The 18532-nt window shown below is 46.3% G+C and overlaps 1 protein-coding gene across 1 annotated transcript in view; it reads right to left on the bottom strand.

Annotated features, from left to right (window-relative positions):
- The window catches only part of CLPB (ClpB family mitochondrial disaggregase), a 1103838-nt gene that overhangs the window by 347962 nt on the left and 737344 nt on the right, over nt 1-18532 (bottom strand). The window contains exon 11 of the mRNA XM_069203766.1: nt 5749-5910. Within this exon, the coding sequence (XP_069059867.1) occupies nt 5749-5910 (162 nt within the window). The remainder of the gene's footprint in view (nt 1-5748; nt 5911-18532) is intronic.

Genomic DNA, 18532 nt, shown 5'->3' on the forward strand with positions numbered 1-18532 from the left:
ATGTTCAACGCCAAAAGCACCTGTGCTAGGGTCAGCATCTTGAACTTTTCCTGCTTGAGGAACCAATTCAAGATCCTCAGGTCCAGAATTGGTCTCAAACGACCATCCTTCTTGGGAATCAGGAAATACCTTGAGTAAACTCCTTGACCCCTTTCCTGCTCCGGGACCAACTCCACCGCGCCCTTTAAAAGGAGGACTTCTACCTCCTGTTCTAGCAACAGGAGGTGTTCTTGTGAACAATACGAAGGGCGGGGCGGGATGAGGGGCGGAAACTCCCGAAAGGGAAGGGTGTAGCCTTTTCCCACAACACTGAGAACCCAAGTGTCCGACGTAACAGTCTCCCATTTGGTGAGAAAATGCTGTAATCTTCCCCCTACAGGAGAGGAGTGAGAGGGAAATGGTGGAAGCCTAAGGCTGCTTCCCCTGCTGCACCCCGCCAGAGGATGAGGAAGAGGCAGAGTGCTGCTGAGAGGCTCCCCTGGTGCGGACCCTACCCCTCCCCCTAAAAGATCTATAGGGGTGGGAAGAGGCAGGTTGCTGATATCTTCCCCGAAAGGAAGAGGAGGAAGAGCCACGCCCAAATCCACGAAACCTCCTGAAGAATCTGGAAGAGGCCGTGGAAGAAGGAGCTTGGAGTCCCAACGACTTAGCCGTGGCCCTGCTCTCCTTAAAACGTTCCAAGGCCGAATCAGCCTTAGCCCCAAACAGTTTGTCCCCATCAAACGGGAGATCCAACAATGTGGACTGTACATCTGCCGAAAAGCCCGAGTTACGGAGCCAGGCCTGTCTCCTTTCCACCACAGTTGTGCCCATTGCTCTGGCTACCGAGTCGGTGGTATCCAGTCCCGTCTGGATAATTTGGGTCGCAGCAGCCTGGGCATCAGAGACAAGATCCAAAAGACCCTGGGGAAGCTCTGTAAACGAAGAGGAGATGTCATCCATCAGAGCATGAATATACCTCCCCAGGATACAGGTCGCATTAGTGGCTTTTAACGCCAGACTGCAGGACGAAAAAATCTTCTTCGACTGCGCCTCTAGCTTTTTTGAGTCTCTGTCCCCAGGCACCGTCGGGAAAGAACCAGGCGCTGACTTGGACGAACAGGAGGCCTGCACTACCAAGCTCTCCGGCGTAGGGTGCCTAGATAGGAAACCAGGATCAGTTGGAGCCGTCCGATACCTCCTGGCCACGGCTCTGTGAACTGCTGGGGAAGATGCCGGCCTCTTCCACACCTCTAAAACCGGATCCAGCAGAGCGTCATTAAAAGGTAACAGAGGCTCCGCCGCGGCTGAGGCCGGATGCAACACCTCCGTCAAAAGGTTTTGTTTTGCCTCCACCACCGGCAAAGGCAGGTCCAAAAAACTAGCTGCCTTCCGTACCACTGTATGAAAGGAAGCAGCTTCCTCAGTATATTCCCCCGGGGACGAAAGGTCCCACTCAGGGGAAGTGTCCAGCCCACTGGCCGACTCCAGTCCACGCAGCCCATCACCCGAGTCCTCTAGCTCTCCTTCCTCTAGGGCTCGTTGGTACTCCTGCTCTTCTAGTACCCGGAGAGCACGCCTCCTTGAATGCAGTCGTTGCTCAATCCGCGGAGTCGACAATGCCTCCGCCGAAGTCGGAGATCGGCGCCGATCTTCCGAAGCCACCGACGCCGCATCCGGCGCCACGGGTAACTTCGGCGCCGACTGAAGAGCAGCTGAAACAGATGGACCCACCGGAGTCACAGGCCGAAATCTCGACGTCGACGGGATGGAAATCCCTGGGGCCAATCCACTGAAGCCACCGGAGCGGCCACCGGCGCCGACACTGGCGCCGAGCCCACGTTCCCAAACGGGAGAAAGGGCATAAAGGGTGCCGGCCGAAGAGGCGCAGGATCACCCAAAGAAAAGGCCAAAGGCCCAGCCGGAGCACCCCATGGAGCCATCTGTTGGAAGATGGCATACATCGCATTCAAGAATGCGGAACTATCGGCTCCAGGGGTGGGAAAAGCCGGATACTGGGGTGCCTGTCTCGGAGGCGACCCCGACGCCGGCCTCGGCGTCTGCGCCGGAGAAAACACTTGAGGCTCCAATACCTCAATCACCGACGCCTGTCCAGGCGAAGTTGGTGACGCCGGAGAGGGCAACGGCGTCGAAGGATGCGGCGTCACCGTGGGGCTGACCTCCCATGTCTTTCGGCGCCGATCCGGAGACCTGGAACGAGCCTCCCTTGAATGACGCCGAGATTCTCTACGGCGCCGGGAGTCTCGATGACGCCGATGTTTTGGAGAAGACTTCTTGTGATGCTTCTCCTTTGACTTGGCCATAAACAGCTTCGCCTCACGTTCTTTAAGGGCCTTCGGATTCATGTGCTGACATGAATCACAAGTCGAGACGTCGTGGTCGGGGCTCAAACACCAAAGGCAATCGGAATGAGGATCCGTCACCGACATCTTGCCTCCACACTCACGACAAGGCTTAAATCCAGACTTTCTCTGCGACATTATTTCCACAGAGAAAGAGTACGCAGCAAGATATACACTGTAACCGCAAGAGTAACAGTTGCTCCCTCGAAGATAACCGTTTCGAATGCACGGAAAAAAGGGAACTGACGTCCGCACGTCGTCGAGGACCTCTTATTGCCTGTATGACGTCAGACGGCGTCGCGTGCGAGACAGTGACGTCCTCGTCGACGTGCAGAGACTAGTAAGAAGATTTCCGTAGAATGCTGGCGCCATGGGAGTATTCATGAGGTGAGGAATCCACAGGTAGTTGTATCCATCAGAAGAGACAATGTTGGGTGGTAGGAATTTTGTGGATTACTACAGATTCCGGAAGGTTCCATCACAAAAATCTGGGAAAAATGTGTGATTTCCTGCAAAGCTGGAGGTTTGCAGGGCATTGTGGTAAGAAAATGGTGCGGGGTGCATGTGAAGCACACCACCCTTGAATCAACCAGATGTTTAGTTTTCAGATGTGTCTAGGTCTTGTGGATTTTTCTACATGGCAGCATACACTCCAGACTTTTTATGCTCGGAGGACTATTCTTGATACTCTTAAAAGAGTATTCTAAGATGGCCATTTGCTTTATAAGAGAAAACATAGTTTGCATTATGGCTTTGAACAATTTGCACTTCCGAAGATTTGAAGAGGTGGTAATGCTTCTCTTTAAATTGATCCTTTGAAGATATTTTTAATAAAGTGTGTTCTTCTCTAGGGTAACCTATTAAAGCAGGTTTGCCAAATTGCTTAAAAATCAAACTGAATTTTATACTTCTTAATCCTAAACTGCTCCAACCCGAATTACATTGATATTTCCTAGCCCAAACTGGTAATGTATATTTTCCACAACGTTCGGTCACACTGCACTATATGCACAACAAGGTTTGTATTCATTGTTTCTGGCCCTAATTACGAGTTGCCCAGTTGTAGGGTGTTCTTACCACATGGAACCGCCCGAATACCGTGTAATTATGAATAAAACCCCTTGGAATATTGAATTATTGTGTGTGGCTCATTTATTTCCACAGAAAACCAAACAGAATCCCCTATTCGGTGTTTTTTCCCCACATATATTTACAATCTCCTCTGAGCTCTGGGGGAGTAGTGGAGGGCAAGGAACATTTTTTGTAGCAGCGTGAAGCATGCCATGACCAAACCAAACCATATACTAAGAAAGCCCTACCCCTCCCCCCGTGACCACAAAAAGAGAGGTAAGAGATGAGTACCTAGTTCTGCCCAAATCCTCCAAAAAGACATCAGAAGAGGGTTTTGCAAAACCCTAGTGCTGTCAAAATCATGATGTGGTGTAGCGGCCAGAGCTGCTGACTTTGGAGCTGGGAAACCTGGTTTGCGTCTCAGCATTCGTTCAACATCCTGTGATTCTGGGCAAATCACTTAGGGGGTGATTCTGACTCTGACGGGCGGCGGAGGCCGCCCGCCAGAGTTCCCCCCTCCAAAATACCGCTCCGCGGTCGAAAGACCTTTGAGGGTATTTTGGGTTTTGCACTGGGCTGGCGGGCGACCGCCAAAAGGCCGCCCGCCAGCCCAGTGCAAAACACCCTTCCCACGAGGACGCCGGCTCAGAATTGAGCCGGCGGAGTGGGAAGGTGCGACGGGTGCAGTGGCACCCGTCGCGAATTTCACTGTCTGCATTGCAGACAGTGAAATTCTTTGTGGGGCCCTCTTACGGGGGCCCCACAACACCCCATACCGCCATCCTGTTCCTGGCGGCTCTGCAGGATGGCGGTATGGGGTGTCAGAATCCCCATGGCGGCGCAGCTCGCTGCGCCGCCATGGCGGATTCTTTTGGGCAGCGGAAAACCGGCGGGAGACCTCCGGTTTTCCACTACTGACCGCGGCCAAACCGCCGCGGTCAGAATGCCCTGCGGGGCACCGCCAGCCTGTTGGCGGTGCTCCCGCCAACCCTCTCCCCGTCCCTACCAAAAATTAATTTGTCCTTGTGTAATGTAATTGGTGCTCGTGTAAAGCAATCCAATACCTGCGGGTTGAGTTTGCGCTATATAAAACAGCAAAAAATAAATAATCAGGCCCTAAGACGATTTGTGCAATGCTGTATCGTATTTCTGTTTTGAACAAGCACCTCTGCTGTGTGCTGTCACTTCCACCAAGCATGTCCATGTATTTATGTGCCCCTAGGCCCAGTTTTTATTATTTCTTTGTGCCTAAGTGTTCTTTATACTGCTTCTGAACTTATAAAAACCATTGGTGTATATTATCAATTTAAATGACAAGGAGACAAAACAATTAGGGCCTGATTACAACTTTGGCGGAGGGGGTTAATCCGTCCCAAATGTGACAGATATCCCGCCCACCGTATTACGAGTTCCACAGGATATAATGGACTCGTAATACAGCGGGCGGGATATCCGTCACATTTGGGACGGATTAACCCCCTCCGCCAAAGTTGTAATCAGGCCCCTAGTCACTTGTGTGATCATAAGTAAATTACTAATATAGAAACTGGTAAGAAAACAGATACAAATATATAGTTAGTAAAGGTGTCCAGTTTCATGGGCTTTGGATTTTTATTGAAATGAGAATAGAGTGCACAATCTGTGGGCAAAGGAATATTTCACTTCTGATTTGACAGGAACGTGTGAGTTAATGTGATGAGCTTAGAGTGGAGATGCATTTCTGAGTTAGTGAGTGAGATAAAAAACCTGAGGTACTTTTGATGGATTAACTGAAAAAAAAGTCAGGGTTGTACAGTACATTAGCTATTGTTTGAACTAAGGAGATGCTAGAGGAAGAATGAAGGTGAAACAATCCAAAGGTAGTAATCGCAGAGCAGTAGTGTTTGGCAGTGGCAGAGGATAAGAGGTTTTAGCAAGACATACAACTATTATGCGAGAGGACAACAATAACCTGTAAAGAAAATGAAAAGTAATTAGATGAATTAAAGGTATCCCATAACCAAAACAGCACTGTCCCATATAAGATTGGATTATGGTGGAGTGAGAAGGGTAAAAGACTAATTTGATGAGGAAATTACATCAATCGATCTGATGGTAAAGAAATGCCACACGGAGGACCCTGTATAAAATGAAGTAGCACATGCCTAGACAATATAGGGGAAAAAAAGCATAAGGCCCATTCATCTCAAGTCTCAGACTCCAGTTTGACACACCCCAGTGGGTCAGAATGCCCTTTCAGTTTGTTACTCCACTAAATTTGAGATATAAACATTACAAGCTTGATCATAAATGTGTCAACAGCGAGTGTATTTATTTTGGTAGGTCCCACTCTTACCTCATCAAAAAGTTGCAACATTACGGTAAGGACATCTGGGTGGGCTTTGTCAACTTCATCAAAAAGTACAACAGCATTTGGACACTGTTTTAGCTTCTTTGTTAATTGTCCACCTTCTTCATGCCCAACGTAGCCAGGGGGCGAGCCAATGAACTTGGCGACCTAATAGGAAATAAGATATAAAATTGTATGCTATTCAATTATATATCAGATAAAGTCTTACTTTTCTGCAACAGTAATCTTTTTTTTTTTTCACTACCTAGACACGATGTATGTTTTTAGTGAATTTCTGTACAAACCTCCTGCCTAACTCTCCCAATGGGATAGCAAGCAATAAAAACCACTAACAGTGAAAAACAAACAGGTAATTACCTCCCCACCTTCTTCTCCAACCCCGTACTGTGGTATGGGTCTAATGTAAATGGTATTGCTCTGACTCAAACCCAGAGGTAGGAGGGGGAGACCCACTCAGCCTACCCAAGGGAACATTTATGACTTCTGGGCCAGGACTCCCCCTAACTAAAGGGTTCTACCTCTTGCGACCTCTAAGGGACTGTATTGTGATTGCTCTTGCGGAAATATTTTTTTCCCCACAACAACCGGGTCATACAAGTTCCATGTATTCTGCAGTCAGGAACTCAGATGACTCTCCTTATCTGCAAAAGCTGACTCGTTTCTGTCAATGGCTGCACTGAACTTATCTATCCCCAACAACTCCCATAGTCCATGAATCTATCCCATGCTTAAAGAAGCAGTTACTTTAAAGGAACAGTAATTTGAAGCAGTTATTTAAAGGAACAGTATTTTTTCCCAAATGGGCCACAATGTTTTCTTCACTCCTAGGAAAGTTTGATCAAACAATGATCTTGATTTTAATAATAACCACCCATCCTCTGTGGAGGGACTAGACACAACAGTGGAGAACACCCCACTGCTTGGCAAAACCCCTACCTATTATTAGTCCGGCAAGCTGAAAGTCAACATTACAGCACTCTTCAAACACTATTAATAAATATATAGTCCTGAGACAAAGATATCTCACAGAGGTTGGAGTTATCTGTGATTGGTTAAGGGGCTTTATAAGTGCGTGAATGGAAGAGTGTGACCTTCTACTAAGTAGGGGAATACATGTCAATAACAGTTGAGATACTGAGTGCCCGACTGGCAAAGAGCCTCCACGGCCGTGGCGGAGGCTCAGCAGTCGTGGCCAAGTTGCCGCACTTCAGTTCTCATTACAGGGGTTACCCCACTAGAGTGGAGATCCCACCATGACTGCAGACTCATCTAATGTGGAGGCTCTTTGTGAATTGGGCTCTCAGCAGAAGACTTCAAATAAATCCATGAAATATAATTGACTTCTAAGGGACGTGTATACCAACTGGCAGAGCTACACACTGTAAAAGGGTTGTGCTCAGGAGCAGAGTTACAAGAACAGCACAAGCTGCTTGGCTGGCGTACGAGGGACTTACTTGACTCAATTCTACAGCAGGGCTGGAGGCAAGATTTGTGCTCCGCAGTCTCTACTTTATGAATTCAGAAGCCAGAAAATCACATTACATTACTCAGAATCACAAGTCCAGTACTACCAATAACGTCTCAAGCTTATCCTGCGGCTTCTTTCCTTGCAGCAAAGAATACCAAAATTCCCATAAATACATGTGCATTATTACGGTTTCTGGTCAGCAATCACAACTGGGAAAAAAACCTATCAAATATAGTCACAATCACTTGGACCATGAGAAAAATGTCATTAGATATTAAACAGCAAACTCTGTACATTTCATCGAGTAAACAAATGTGTACTGCTCATACTCTACGTGCGCTACACCCATGACGATGTCTGGATTGAGAGGAAGGTCAACACGGTGATGGAAGAAGTGGAGAGACTGGCTGATTAGAGCAGTGGTGGGTTGGTAGTTTGTATCAGTTTCTTCTTTCGTTTTGTCTCCCAACCCACTAGCCAAGTTCATGAAGAGCATGAACAAAGGATTGGGATAAGTAACAGGTGTATTAGGACAGAGAAGTTTAGGGTGTTATTTCTATCACCAGTATCTTTAGTTCTTCTGGAGAACTGAAAGTCAAAACAGTCCCAAACTGCTTTAGAACGTGAAGAAATTCTTCTCTGGGTCTGCCAGCAACCTTTGGAACTCGTTCTCCACGTGAGAAGGCACCCACTCTCCTCTACAACATTATTGAAAACACATTTTCATGCACTTAGCTAACACATTAGTCAGTGCTGAACTACTGTCTACGTATTTCACACTGATTTTGACATGCATTCTTCTACATGTATTTCCCTACTGGCTTTTAATGCAGGGAGGGGAAAACACATATATTCCAGATTAGGATTCAAGTAAATAAACTGTGCAGAAACTCTTTGCCAGAATCAGAACAATGATGAAGTCGGTGAAAACCCAACTTTACTCTTGTATTGCAAGATTCCGAAATATAATTCACCTAGCAATAATGGGGTTTGGTGCAATAATGGCTGGTGAAATGGTCACTAGTCACTGTGGTTCTCAGAGATTTTAACTGTAGTTTGACTTTCGTGAAACAACTTATGAGCTCCAGAGATGCCTAGATTGCTTAAAGTTTCCCTGGCCAAAGAAGCATGGGGACTAACCTGAAAGTCAAGAGGAGTAATCTCTTAATTTAAATGAAATCCCATAACGCGCTTAAAAAATGGCAGAATTGTTGCACCACTCAAATCGGATGCAAAACTCTTTTTCCCACACACATCTTAAGTCCACGTCCCTATTAAGGCATTTGTTTTGGATACTGGAGAAGTCCAAGTCTGACATCCTAAGTGCCATGCTGCACTGCGGAACCCCCTCCAACATCTCTTAGCCCCGGCACTCTGGACAACTCACAAAACACCCCTACAGGTGACCACAAATGAGAAGATGCTAGAGCGGTTTAGGCAGCTTAGGTTTCAAAGAGAGCGATGTCCCAGTATCACGTGAGCCTGAAGCGCGATGAATGTTTATTCGTTTCTTGAAAGCATGCAATCTTTGTAACACATTTGTAACACTTTCTGATTCTTTAAATAAAATAGGACATTCTGAGAATTTAGATGAGAAATGATCACTGACAAATACTCTTTATAGGGCTTAATCTGATTCATGTACCACTCATTCAAGGAAGCCATTAAAGTAATTTAACATCTCTCTATAGGCCAGCAGCAAATTCCTAGCCAATTACCTTTTTTTGCTTCCTGGGTTGATTAACCAGAACCGCATATATAAAGGGTGTGTTTTCTTCAGAGGTGTCCAGACATGCACTGGGCTAATAATTCAGGTGCCAAAGCCCCACACCCATTAAAGGAAAGAGGAATGGAGAATCAAACTCTCTTGCTGGACCAAACTATACAAGACCAAAAGTAGTATTTAAAATTAGTTATATAAAAGAAGAAGGATATTTATGAACCAAGTTTGGTGAGGCCAAAGAGGGGCTGTGAGTAGTAACCAAACTGGAGGGATCAATTACATTTCACAAGGGTCTGATGAATTGAGAGAAATGGGAATAAGGCAAAGTAAACTTCCTGCCCAATCCAAGAGAAGGCCATTTCCAACTATTTGACAGGATGTACACTTTGGACACTCCAAGTTGTTTTCATTAGGGGAAAGTGTCTATTTGCAACAAGAAAAAAGCCCCAATTGTTCAAAACAGTTAAGTATAATATTTTGATTGACCCACTCACTTGAACCATGTGGCAGCCTACTGAGTACTCTGTATTTACAAGTCTTTTCCCTTGTAGGTAGGACACTAGAGCACAATGTTGATGGCTAAGGGCCAATTATAAAGTTGAGCAGTTAGCTACCAAAGACAGCAAAACAGATTTCATCCCTTCTTGATTAGATCAAAATAGTGGCTGTGTGTACTGAAAATAGCTATATTTGACCACTGACTTTGTGTTGCACCACTTTGCATATTAGTTGTTCAGTGTTCACCAGTTGCAGATTACATTTTGTATTCAGTTTAGCTGCCAATTGGCTTTATCGTGGCGTTAGACATTGCAGTTGAGCTGTGTTTTTCCACATGGTAAACAGAGCCTGTTTTTCATATTTTCTCTCCCCGAACAGTTAGTCAGCCAACATGATAAGAAAGGACAGTGCAGGGAACGGTGCAGCCTTGGGAGGAGAGCCTTGAAATGCTGGCCAGTTTTCAACGTTTTTCTTCCAACTCTGACCTACAGTAGCCAACATGTTTGAAGAGGAAGGTTTTTTTTTTCCAGAAAGCCCTTTCGGTTCTTTAAAGATATATAAAGGTGGCCCTGCTCAGTAGCAAGGGAATTTCCAAGACCTCGGTCAGGATTGGACGTCAAATGCCTGACACTTGTCCCGTGAGGGTGGATATCTCTTTATCGCAGTTGAACGGGGTCATCTTCTTGCTGGCAAGAGAAAGATGAAGAGCTTGGCAGGCCCTATGGTGATGAATTTGTACTTTATTCTTTGCTTTGCAATTATGCTATAATATAATCACATATATTTGCTGGGTACATTTCAGTTGAGAATCATTTTGATATATTTTCCTTTCATTGCTGTGACTATTTTTAAACGTGTGCTTAAGACCTACTAATCTTCTTTTTAGGAACCTCGTGGTGAAGTAATAATAAATGTCTTCTTTGAACTAAGAAGTGCATTCCAGAGATTTTTGTCCGCTCAGTCAGTAGTGAAAGCAAAGCAATATGTTATCTGAGGAGATTCAAACAACTTTCCAGTGAAAGAAAGGGAGGAAGATTTCAGGACTGTTCTCTGACCCATCAACCCAAAGGGACTACCTAGAAGTATAAAAGGTTATATTGCATATGATCACTAGTGGCCAAGATATTGACCATAGAACTGAAATGCTTTTAATATTCAAAGCTGTGGAAGCCATATTATTGATGACAAAAACAGATCTTTTAATGTCAAGTAGCGGAGGGATGACCATAGTTAAAAAGAAACACACACACACACACAAACACGCACAAACAAAACAAGTATGTACTTTGGTATGTTGTACAATTCTTAGCTGAGAGAGTTACATCATTGAAAGTTAAGTATTCTACTGAGCTAGGGTCAATTTAGACCTTAATTTGAGCATCGTGGTCGTATTCTAGGTATATTTGTTGGCCAAACGTACATGACCTTTTATCCCTTTTGTGGTGGAACTTAATTTCAATCATGACTAGGTGGCTACTGCTCAAGTAATGAGACACTTTCTTTATTAACCACTTTCCTAAGCCACGCCCAGCAGGTAACCTGTTTATTTCTTGCTTGTTTCACAAGTAACCATCCATCAGAGTATTCCCCGAAAAGTATTCAGGGACGTTTCAGCTTAGAATCTCCACTAGAGATGGGACAAAAAAGATGACTTTCCTTCTTGTTTTCATGTATATGTGTTTTCTTTGAGGTGCATTATTTAACATGCTTTCAAACACAATGCCACTAGATCACAAACTATGTTCCTATGTTGGACTAGGGGTATAGTTAGGAAAGGCTCTTACATTAGAGGCTTTTCAAACAAACAACAATAATAATAGAGAGAATCAGTTGTATCTTCAGTCTTTTTCCTGTCCTACTGCTCCTCTTTGTGTGGAACCTTTGGACTTCCAAACTGGAGGGTCCCAAGGCTTCAGATGACGGAGGTTGTGGATGGCAGATGTGTTAATTCATTTAGGATAACCAGGCTGCCCTTAATGCTGTTACACTGTTTTCCTATAAGTAAACTTTATGGTTTCTTACCATATTTTGTCCAATGTTTTACTGGTTTGGGTGCAAGCCCATTACAAACTTAATAAAACTGCATTTCCAGCAGGTCACTGTGTTTATTACAACACCGCTTGCAGGAAAGTACCCTCTTTCTTGGCATGGTTACCCCCTTTTTCTGCCTGTCGTCATGTGCTTGACTGTGTTCACTGGGATCCTGCTAACCCGGACCCCAGTGATTATGCTCTCTCTCTCTCCCAAAAGTCTGTATTTCATCCACAATTGGCACAAAGGTGCCTAGGTACCCAGGGCATTGGTCTCCAAAGGATCCCTATGGGCTGCAGCATATATTTTGCCACCCATGGAGAGCCCAAGCAAAGGGTTCTGCAGGACTGCCATTGCAGCATGCGTGAAATGATGTAAGCACCCTTTCACTGCATCAGGTCACTTCTAAGTCACCCCTATGGCAGGCCTTCCAGCCCAGAGGGCAGGGTGCAAAGTACCTGTGTGTGAGGGCACCCCTGCACTAGCAGAGGTACCCCCACGATCTCCAGGGCCATTTTCCCAGACTTCGTGAGTGTGGGGACACCATTTTACGCGTGTACTGGACATAGGTTACGGTAGGAGACTGGCCTGGCTTGTAGTGGGTACCGTGTGGTACTTACACCTTGTGCCAGGTCCTGTTATCCCTTATTAGTAGATTAGTAGTGTTCTAGCAGCTTAGGCTGATAGAGGTAGCTATAGCAGAGCAGCTTAGGCTGAACTAGGAGACATACAAAGCTCCTCCTATACCACTTATATCATATAGCACTATATCAAAAGAATCCCAATACTCAGAGTTACTAAAAATAAAGGTACTTTATTTTAGTGACAATATGTCAAAAAATATCTCAGAGGATATACTCCCTTAGGAGGTAAGTAAAATACACAAAATATACACACAGACCAAAATCAGGTAAGTAAACAGTTAGAAAAGTAGTGCAAACACTGTACAATACAATAGGCATAGGTGCAACACAAACTTTATACTAAGAAAGTGGAATGCGAACCACTTAGGGACCTCAGGTCTAGTGTAGTGTGTAGAGGGTGGCTGGGAGTGTAAGAAAACACTAAGGGTGTCCAATATACCCCACCCCAAGACCCTGAAAAGTAGGAGTAAAGTTACTCTACTTCCCTAAAAACACACTAAAGTTGTGATAGTAGATTCTGCAAAGACCACAACTGACTGCAAAAGCACTGAAGATGGATTCCTGGACCTGAGGACCTGTAAAGAAAGGGCACCAAGTCCAAGAGTCACTAAAGGGTCTGGGGAGGGGGGGGGGGCAGGAGCCCACTAAACCCCAGATGAAGGTGCAAAATGGCTGCCTCCAGGTGGAAGAAGCTGAAGATTCTGCAACAACGGAATATGCCAGGAACTTCTCCTTTGCACAGATGATGTCCCACGGAGTGCTGGGGGATGCAGAATTGTTTCTATGCAGAAAGACCGCAAACAAGCCTTGCTAGCTGCAAAGGTCGCAGTTGAAGAAAATGGGTACTGCCTGGGCCCAGGAAGGACCAGGTCGCCGCCACTTGGAAGAGGAGACAGAGGGAACGCTCAGCAAAATAGAGAGCCCACACACAAGAAGGCAGCACCTGCAGAAGTACTTGAACACGGGTTTAAGAAAACTGAACACGGCGGTCATCTCAACACTACAAAAGAGGGTCCCACGAAGCTGGTGGTCAACTCAGCGAGTTGAGCAATGCAGGACGGAGTGCTGGGGACCTGGGCTGTGCACGAAGGATTCCTTGCAAAAGTGCACAGAAGCCTTAGCAGCTGCAGTTCATGCACTACACAGGATTACTGTCTGGCGAGGGGAGGCAAGGACTTACCTCTGCCAAATTTAGACAGATGGACCACTGGACTATCGGGGGTCACTTGGATCCAGCACCTGTGTTCCAGGGACCACAATTGTCATGATGAGAGGGGACCCAGAGGACCGGTGAAGCAGAAGTTTGGTGCCTGCATTAGCAGGGGAAGATTCCGTCGACCCACAGGAGGTTTCTTCTTGGCTTCCAGTGCAGGGTGAAGGCAGACAGCCCCCAGAGCATGCACCACCAGAAAACAGTCGAAAAAGCCGGCAGAATTATGCGCTACAATGTCGCTGGTAGTCTTCTTGCTACTTTGTTGCAGTTTTGCAGGCATCCTGGAGCAGTCAGCAGTCGATCCTTGGCAGAAGTTGAAGAGGGAGATGCAGAGGAACTCTGGTAAGCTCTTGCATTCATTATCTGAGGAATAGCCCACAGTAGAGACCCTAAATAGCCCTCAGAGGAGGATTGGCCACCTAGTCAGGTAAGCATCTATCAGGAGGGGTCTCTGACATCACCTGCTGGCACTGGCCACTCAGAGGCCTCCACTGTGCCCTCACACCTCTGGATTCAAGATGGCAGAGGTCTGGGACACACTGGAGGAGCTCTGGGCACCACCCCTGGGGTGGTGATGGACAAGGGAGTGGTCACTCCCCTTTCCTTTGTCCAGTTTCATGCAAGAGCAGGGGCTGGGGGATCCCTGAACCAGTGTAGATTGGTCTATGTGAGGAGGGCACCATCTGTGCCCTTCAAAGCATTCCCAGAGGCCAGGAGAGGCTACTCCTCTCAGGCCCTTAACACCTATTTCCAAAGGGAGAGGGTGTAACACCCTCTCTCAGAGGAAATCCTTTGTTCTGCCTTCCTGGGACTGGGCTGCCCAGACCCAAGGAGGGCAGAAACCTGTCTGTGGGTTGGCAGCAGAGGTAGCTGCAGTGAAAATCCCAGAGAGCTGGTTTGGCAGTACCCGGGGTCCATGCTGGAGCCCCGGGGATCCATGGTATTGGCACCCCAATAACAGATTTGGCATGGGGTGGACAATTCTGTGATTTTAGACATGTTACATGGTCATATTCGGAGTTACCACTGTGAAGCTACATATAGGTATCGACCTATAGGTAGTGCACACGTGTAATGGTGTCCCCGCACTCGCAAAGTCCGGGGAAATTGCCAAGAACTATGTGGGGGTACCTTGGCTAGTGCCATGGTGCCCTCACACTTAGTAACTTTGCACCTAACCTTCACTAAGTGAGGGTTAGACATATAGGTGACTTATAAGTTAGTTAAGTGCAGTTAAAAAAGGCTGTGAAATAACGTGGACGTTATTTCACGTTGGCTGCAGTGGCAGTCCTTTGTAATATTGGTCTGAGCTCCCTATGGGTGGCAAAAGAGATGCTGCAGCCCAGAGGGATCTCCTGGAACCCCAATACCCTGGGTACCTGGTACCATATACTATGGAATTATAAGGGTGTTCCAGTGTGCCAATTAGAATTGGTAAAAATGGTCACTAGCCTGCAGTGAGAGAGCATAAGCACTGAGGTTCTGGTTAGCAGAGCCTCAGTGACACAGTTAGGCACTACACAGGGAACACACATTCAGACCACAACTATGAGCACTGGGGTCCTGGCTAGCAAGATCCCAGTGAGACAGGCAAAAACAAACTGACACACAAGTAAAAATGGGAGTAACATGCCAGGCAAGATGGTACTTTCCTACAGTCACTACTGATGTCAAACTACATAATGGTAACTCCGAACATAGGCGTGTTTGGTATCAAACATGTTGGAATTATACCCCAAGGCTTTTGCAAGCATTGGTTGTATGATTCCATGCACTCTGCGGGCTCTTTGGAGGACATCCAGTATTGCCATTTCAGCCTTCTGAGAGTTTCCAGGCAGCCCAAGCTGCTGCCACCTCCCAGACAGGTTTCTGCCCTCCTGTTGCTTGAGAAGCTCAAGCCCAGGAAGGCAGAACAAAGGATTTCCTTTGGGAGAGGGGTGTTACACTCTCTCCCTTTGGAAATAGGTGTTACAGGCTCGGAGGGATAGCCTCCCCAAGCCACTGTCAATGCTTTGAAGGGCACATTTGGTGCACTCCTTGCATAAACCAGTCCACACCGGTTTAGGTCCCCCCAACCCCATCCCTGCTCTGGTGCGAAACTGGACAAAGGAAAGGGGAGTGACTACTCCCCTGTCCATCATTAACCAAGGGGTGGTGCTCAGAGCTCCTCCACAGGATCCCTGGGTTTTGCCATCTTGGATTCCAGGTTGGCAGGGAACTCAAGGAGCATCTGAGTGGCCAGTGCCAGCGGGTAACGTCAGAACCCCCTCCCGATGGGTGGTCACCTAGCTAGGTGACCAATCCCCCTTTCAGTACTATTAAGGGTCTCTCCTTAGGGTGGTTCCTCAGGTTTGGACTGCAAGACTCCAGCAGGAATCCTCTGCACTCTCCATTTCGACTTCTGACCGAAGGAACTGCATCTGGACGCTCCAGGACCTGGCAAGCTGCAACAAAGAAGCAAGACACCTTCTGCAACATTGTATCCATAGCTCCTTCCAGAAACTGCAACATTTCCCCAGTCGTGCATCCTCTGAGGACAGCCCATCTTCAGCCTGCATCAGAAGGAAGAAGGAATCTCCCTTGGGGTGAGGGAGTCACTCCCCTACTTCTGCAGGCACCATCTGCAATGACAACTGGCTGTGTGGATCCCTTCTGCTGCTGAGGTGCGTGGATCCTGATTCACGGGTGGTGGACTGAAGTAGTCCCAACGGTCATCTCTTCCAACTGACAAACTGGGTGGAGGTAAGCCCTTGCCTGCCCAAGCAGGACAGTACCCACGTGCACTCCGTCCTTCCTCCATCTTGGAGCCTGGAGTTCGTGCAGGGGTGCCGTCACACAGGTACTTTGCACCCTGCCCTATGGGCTGGAAGGCCTACCATAGGGGTGACTTAGAAATGACGTGGTGCAGTGAAAAGTGGCAACGAAAGGGTGCTTGCACCTTTTCACGCAGGCTGCAATGGAAGTCCTGCAGAACCCTTGGCTTGGGCTCCCTATTGCTGGCAAAATATATGCTGCAACCCATAGGGATCCTCTGGAACCCCAGTGCTCTGGGTACCTAGGTACCATATACTAGGGCCTTATAATGGGGCACCAATGTGCCAATTGTGGATGAAATACAGACTTTTGAGAGAGAGAGTATAATCACTGGGGTCCAAGTTAGCAGGATCCCAGTGAACACAGTCAAGCACACTGACATCAGGCAGAAAAAGGGGGTAACCATGCCAAGAAAGAGGGTACTTTCCTACACCGCTTCATCTGTCTCAGTCAGGATGCATGGATTCCAACGACAACCCTCTAATCTAACAACGCCATGTCATTGTTTTTCACAGACAACAACCGCTGTACACAGAATTCTGGTAAGCGAGGATTCTAAAACAGCATCTCTTCAAGCTACTACTTAAAACGTGGTTTCATGCATCACGTGGGTGCCATCTTGTCTCCAGCAGAGCCACTATCCAATGGAAGGAGTACATGACTGATATGTCTGACCTGCTGTCCCTCTAAAGGAGTACCTGATTTTCTCTGCTGCTGCATTTTCAAGTTATCTATCTTGGGTACCTCGTTACAGTAATAGTTTTCAGTCTAACATCGACTACAATCTACTACTGTTATTCACAAAGTTATGTGGAGAGTCTTGAATTTAGCCAATATTTTACCTTTTACTCTGTTTATTATAAAAAACAGTATTGTTCTGTTGTGGCAACAGTGCAATCAATCCTCCACCACCTTTCTTGAAATCATCAGAAGAATCACTCATTGCATGGAAAGAGTGGTTCAGAGCTTTCAATGCTCTTCTTGGAGCCATTGATGGTTTAAAATGTAAACCTTGATAGGAAATGATGGTTGTTAGAACATTGATTTGGCATGGAAGGGCAAGAACGTTTTGCACATCTTCCTATATTTACGCCTGATGAGGATGACGAGAAGATTGATGAATACGAGGAAGCAGTTAAAAGATTCTTGATGTGTAAGAACCTGTCTCTTGAAGAACCTATGGAAATAACGAACAGTATACAAGATTCAGAAGAATCAGCTAAAATTCTCAACAAAGAACTGGGGGAACCCGTTAGAGAGAGCAAAGTGTTCAACATCAAACCACTTCGGAGGTAACAAAACAGCAACATCAGCAATTTGTGTTATCATTGTGGGTCAAAATTCCACCTAACCAGGGGTCTCCAACCTTTTATGTAGTGAGTGCTACTTCTGATCAGTGAAAATCATTGCACGCTACTGAAGGCCAAGTAACTTGCACATTGTTACCAGACAACCCTACGCTTAGCTTGACTTTAAGCCTAATGTCCACAGAGCCAAGTACTATGGTTTGAACAAAATACTTAGACTATGGTACCTATGGCAGTGCTGCTATGTGTGTCAGTGAAAGTGTGGCGTGTGGGGATGGAGAAACATGTGCACATGAATGGGATATGTGTCTATGGATGACTGAGAACCTGTGTTGTTTGTACTTGCGGCACAGGACATATCTTTTGCCATATGAGGCACCATTACATGTATTAAAAAAACAAAATACAACAATTTTTAAATGGGCGAAATTTAAAATGCAAAAAAACGTTCATAATAGTTTCCTGTTGTACCACTCCTCTTTGAATGGAGCCTTTGGGCTTGACAGCTTAAGAGTTCCAAGGCCCTGGATGACAGGCAATGAAGCCGGCAGGCAGAGGACTGAAGACATCTGGCATAACGGAGCGGTCCGTAATGCTGTAACTGCACTTTTCCTTCAAATAAACGGAATGTTTTCTTACTATAGGTTTTTCGGGTTTGGCTGCAAGCTGACTAGGGACTAAACTGGAACTTCTGGTACTAAATCGGATGACAAAGGTGGACCAACTGGACCTTTCACATAAAGAAGATATTTTTGACAAGAACATTTCTCTTCATCTCTGATGTGCAAAGCGTGTTCTGGAGAACACATAGCTTGACTGCTTTTGCAATGAGAGCAGTAGTATTATGAATTCTCAGCCACTGTAGTACATGTAGATGAGAGAGATACTTAACAGGATCACTTTAAACAGCGTGAACTCTCCGTTTTTTTAAGTAAGGCTGTTCAGAATGAACCCAGTTCTCAACTCCATGATGCTGCTAAATCTTCATCTGTAAACGAGCTAATGGCAAGCAAAGATGTAACCAATGTAACGAGGCATCACACGGGAGCTAGGCCTAGCTGCCAAAGATGG

This window comes from Pleurodeles waltl, chromosome 8 (genome assembly GCF_031143425.1).
Source record: "Pleurodeles waltl isolate 20211129_DDA chromosome 8, aPleWal1.hap1.20221129, whole genome shotgun sequence".
Taxonomy (NCBI): domain Eukaryota; kingdom Metazoa; phylum Chordata; class Amphibia; order Caudata; family Salamandridae; genus Pleurodeles; species Pleurodeles waltl.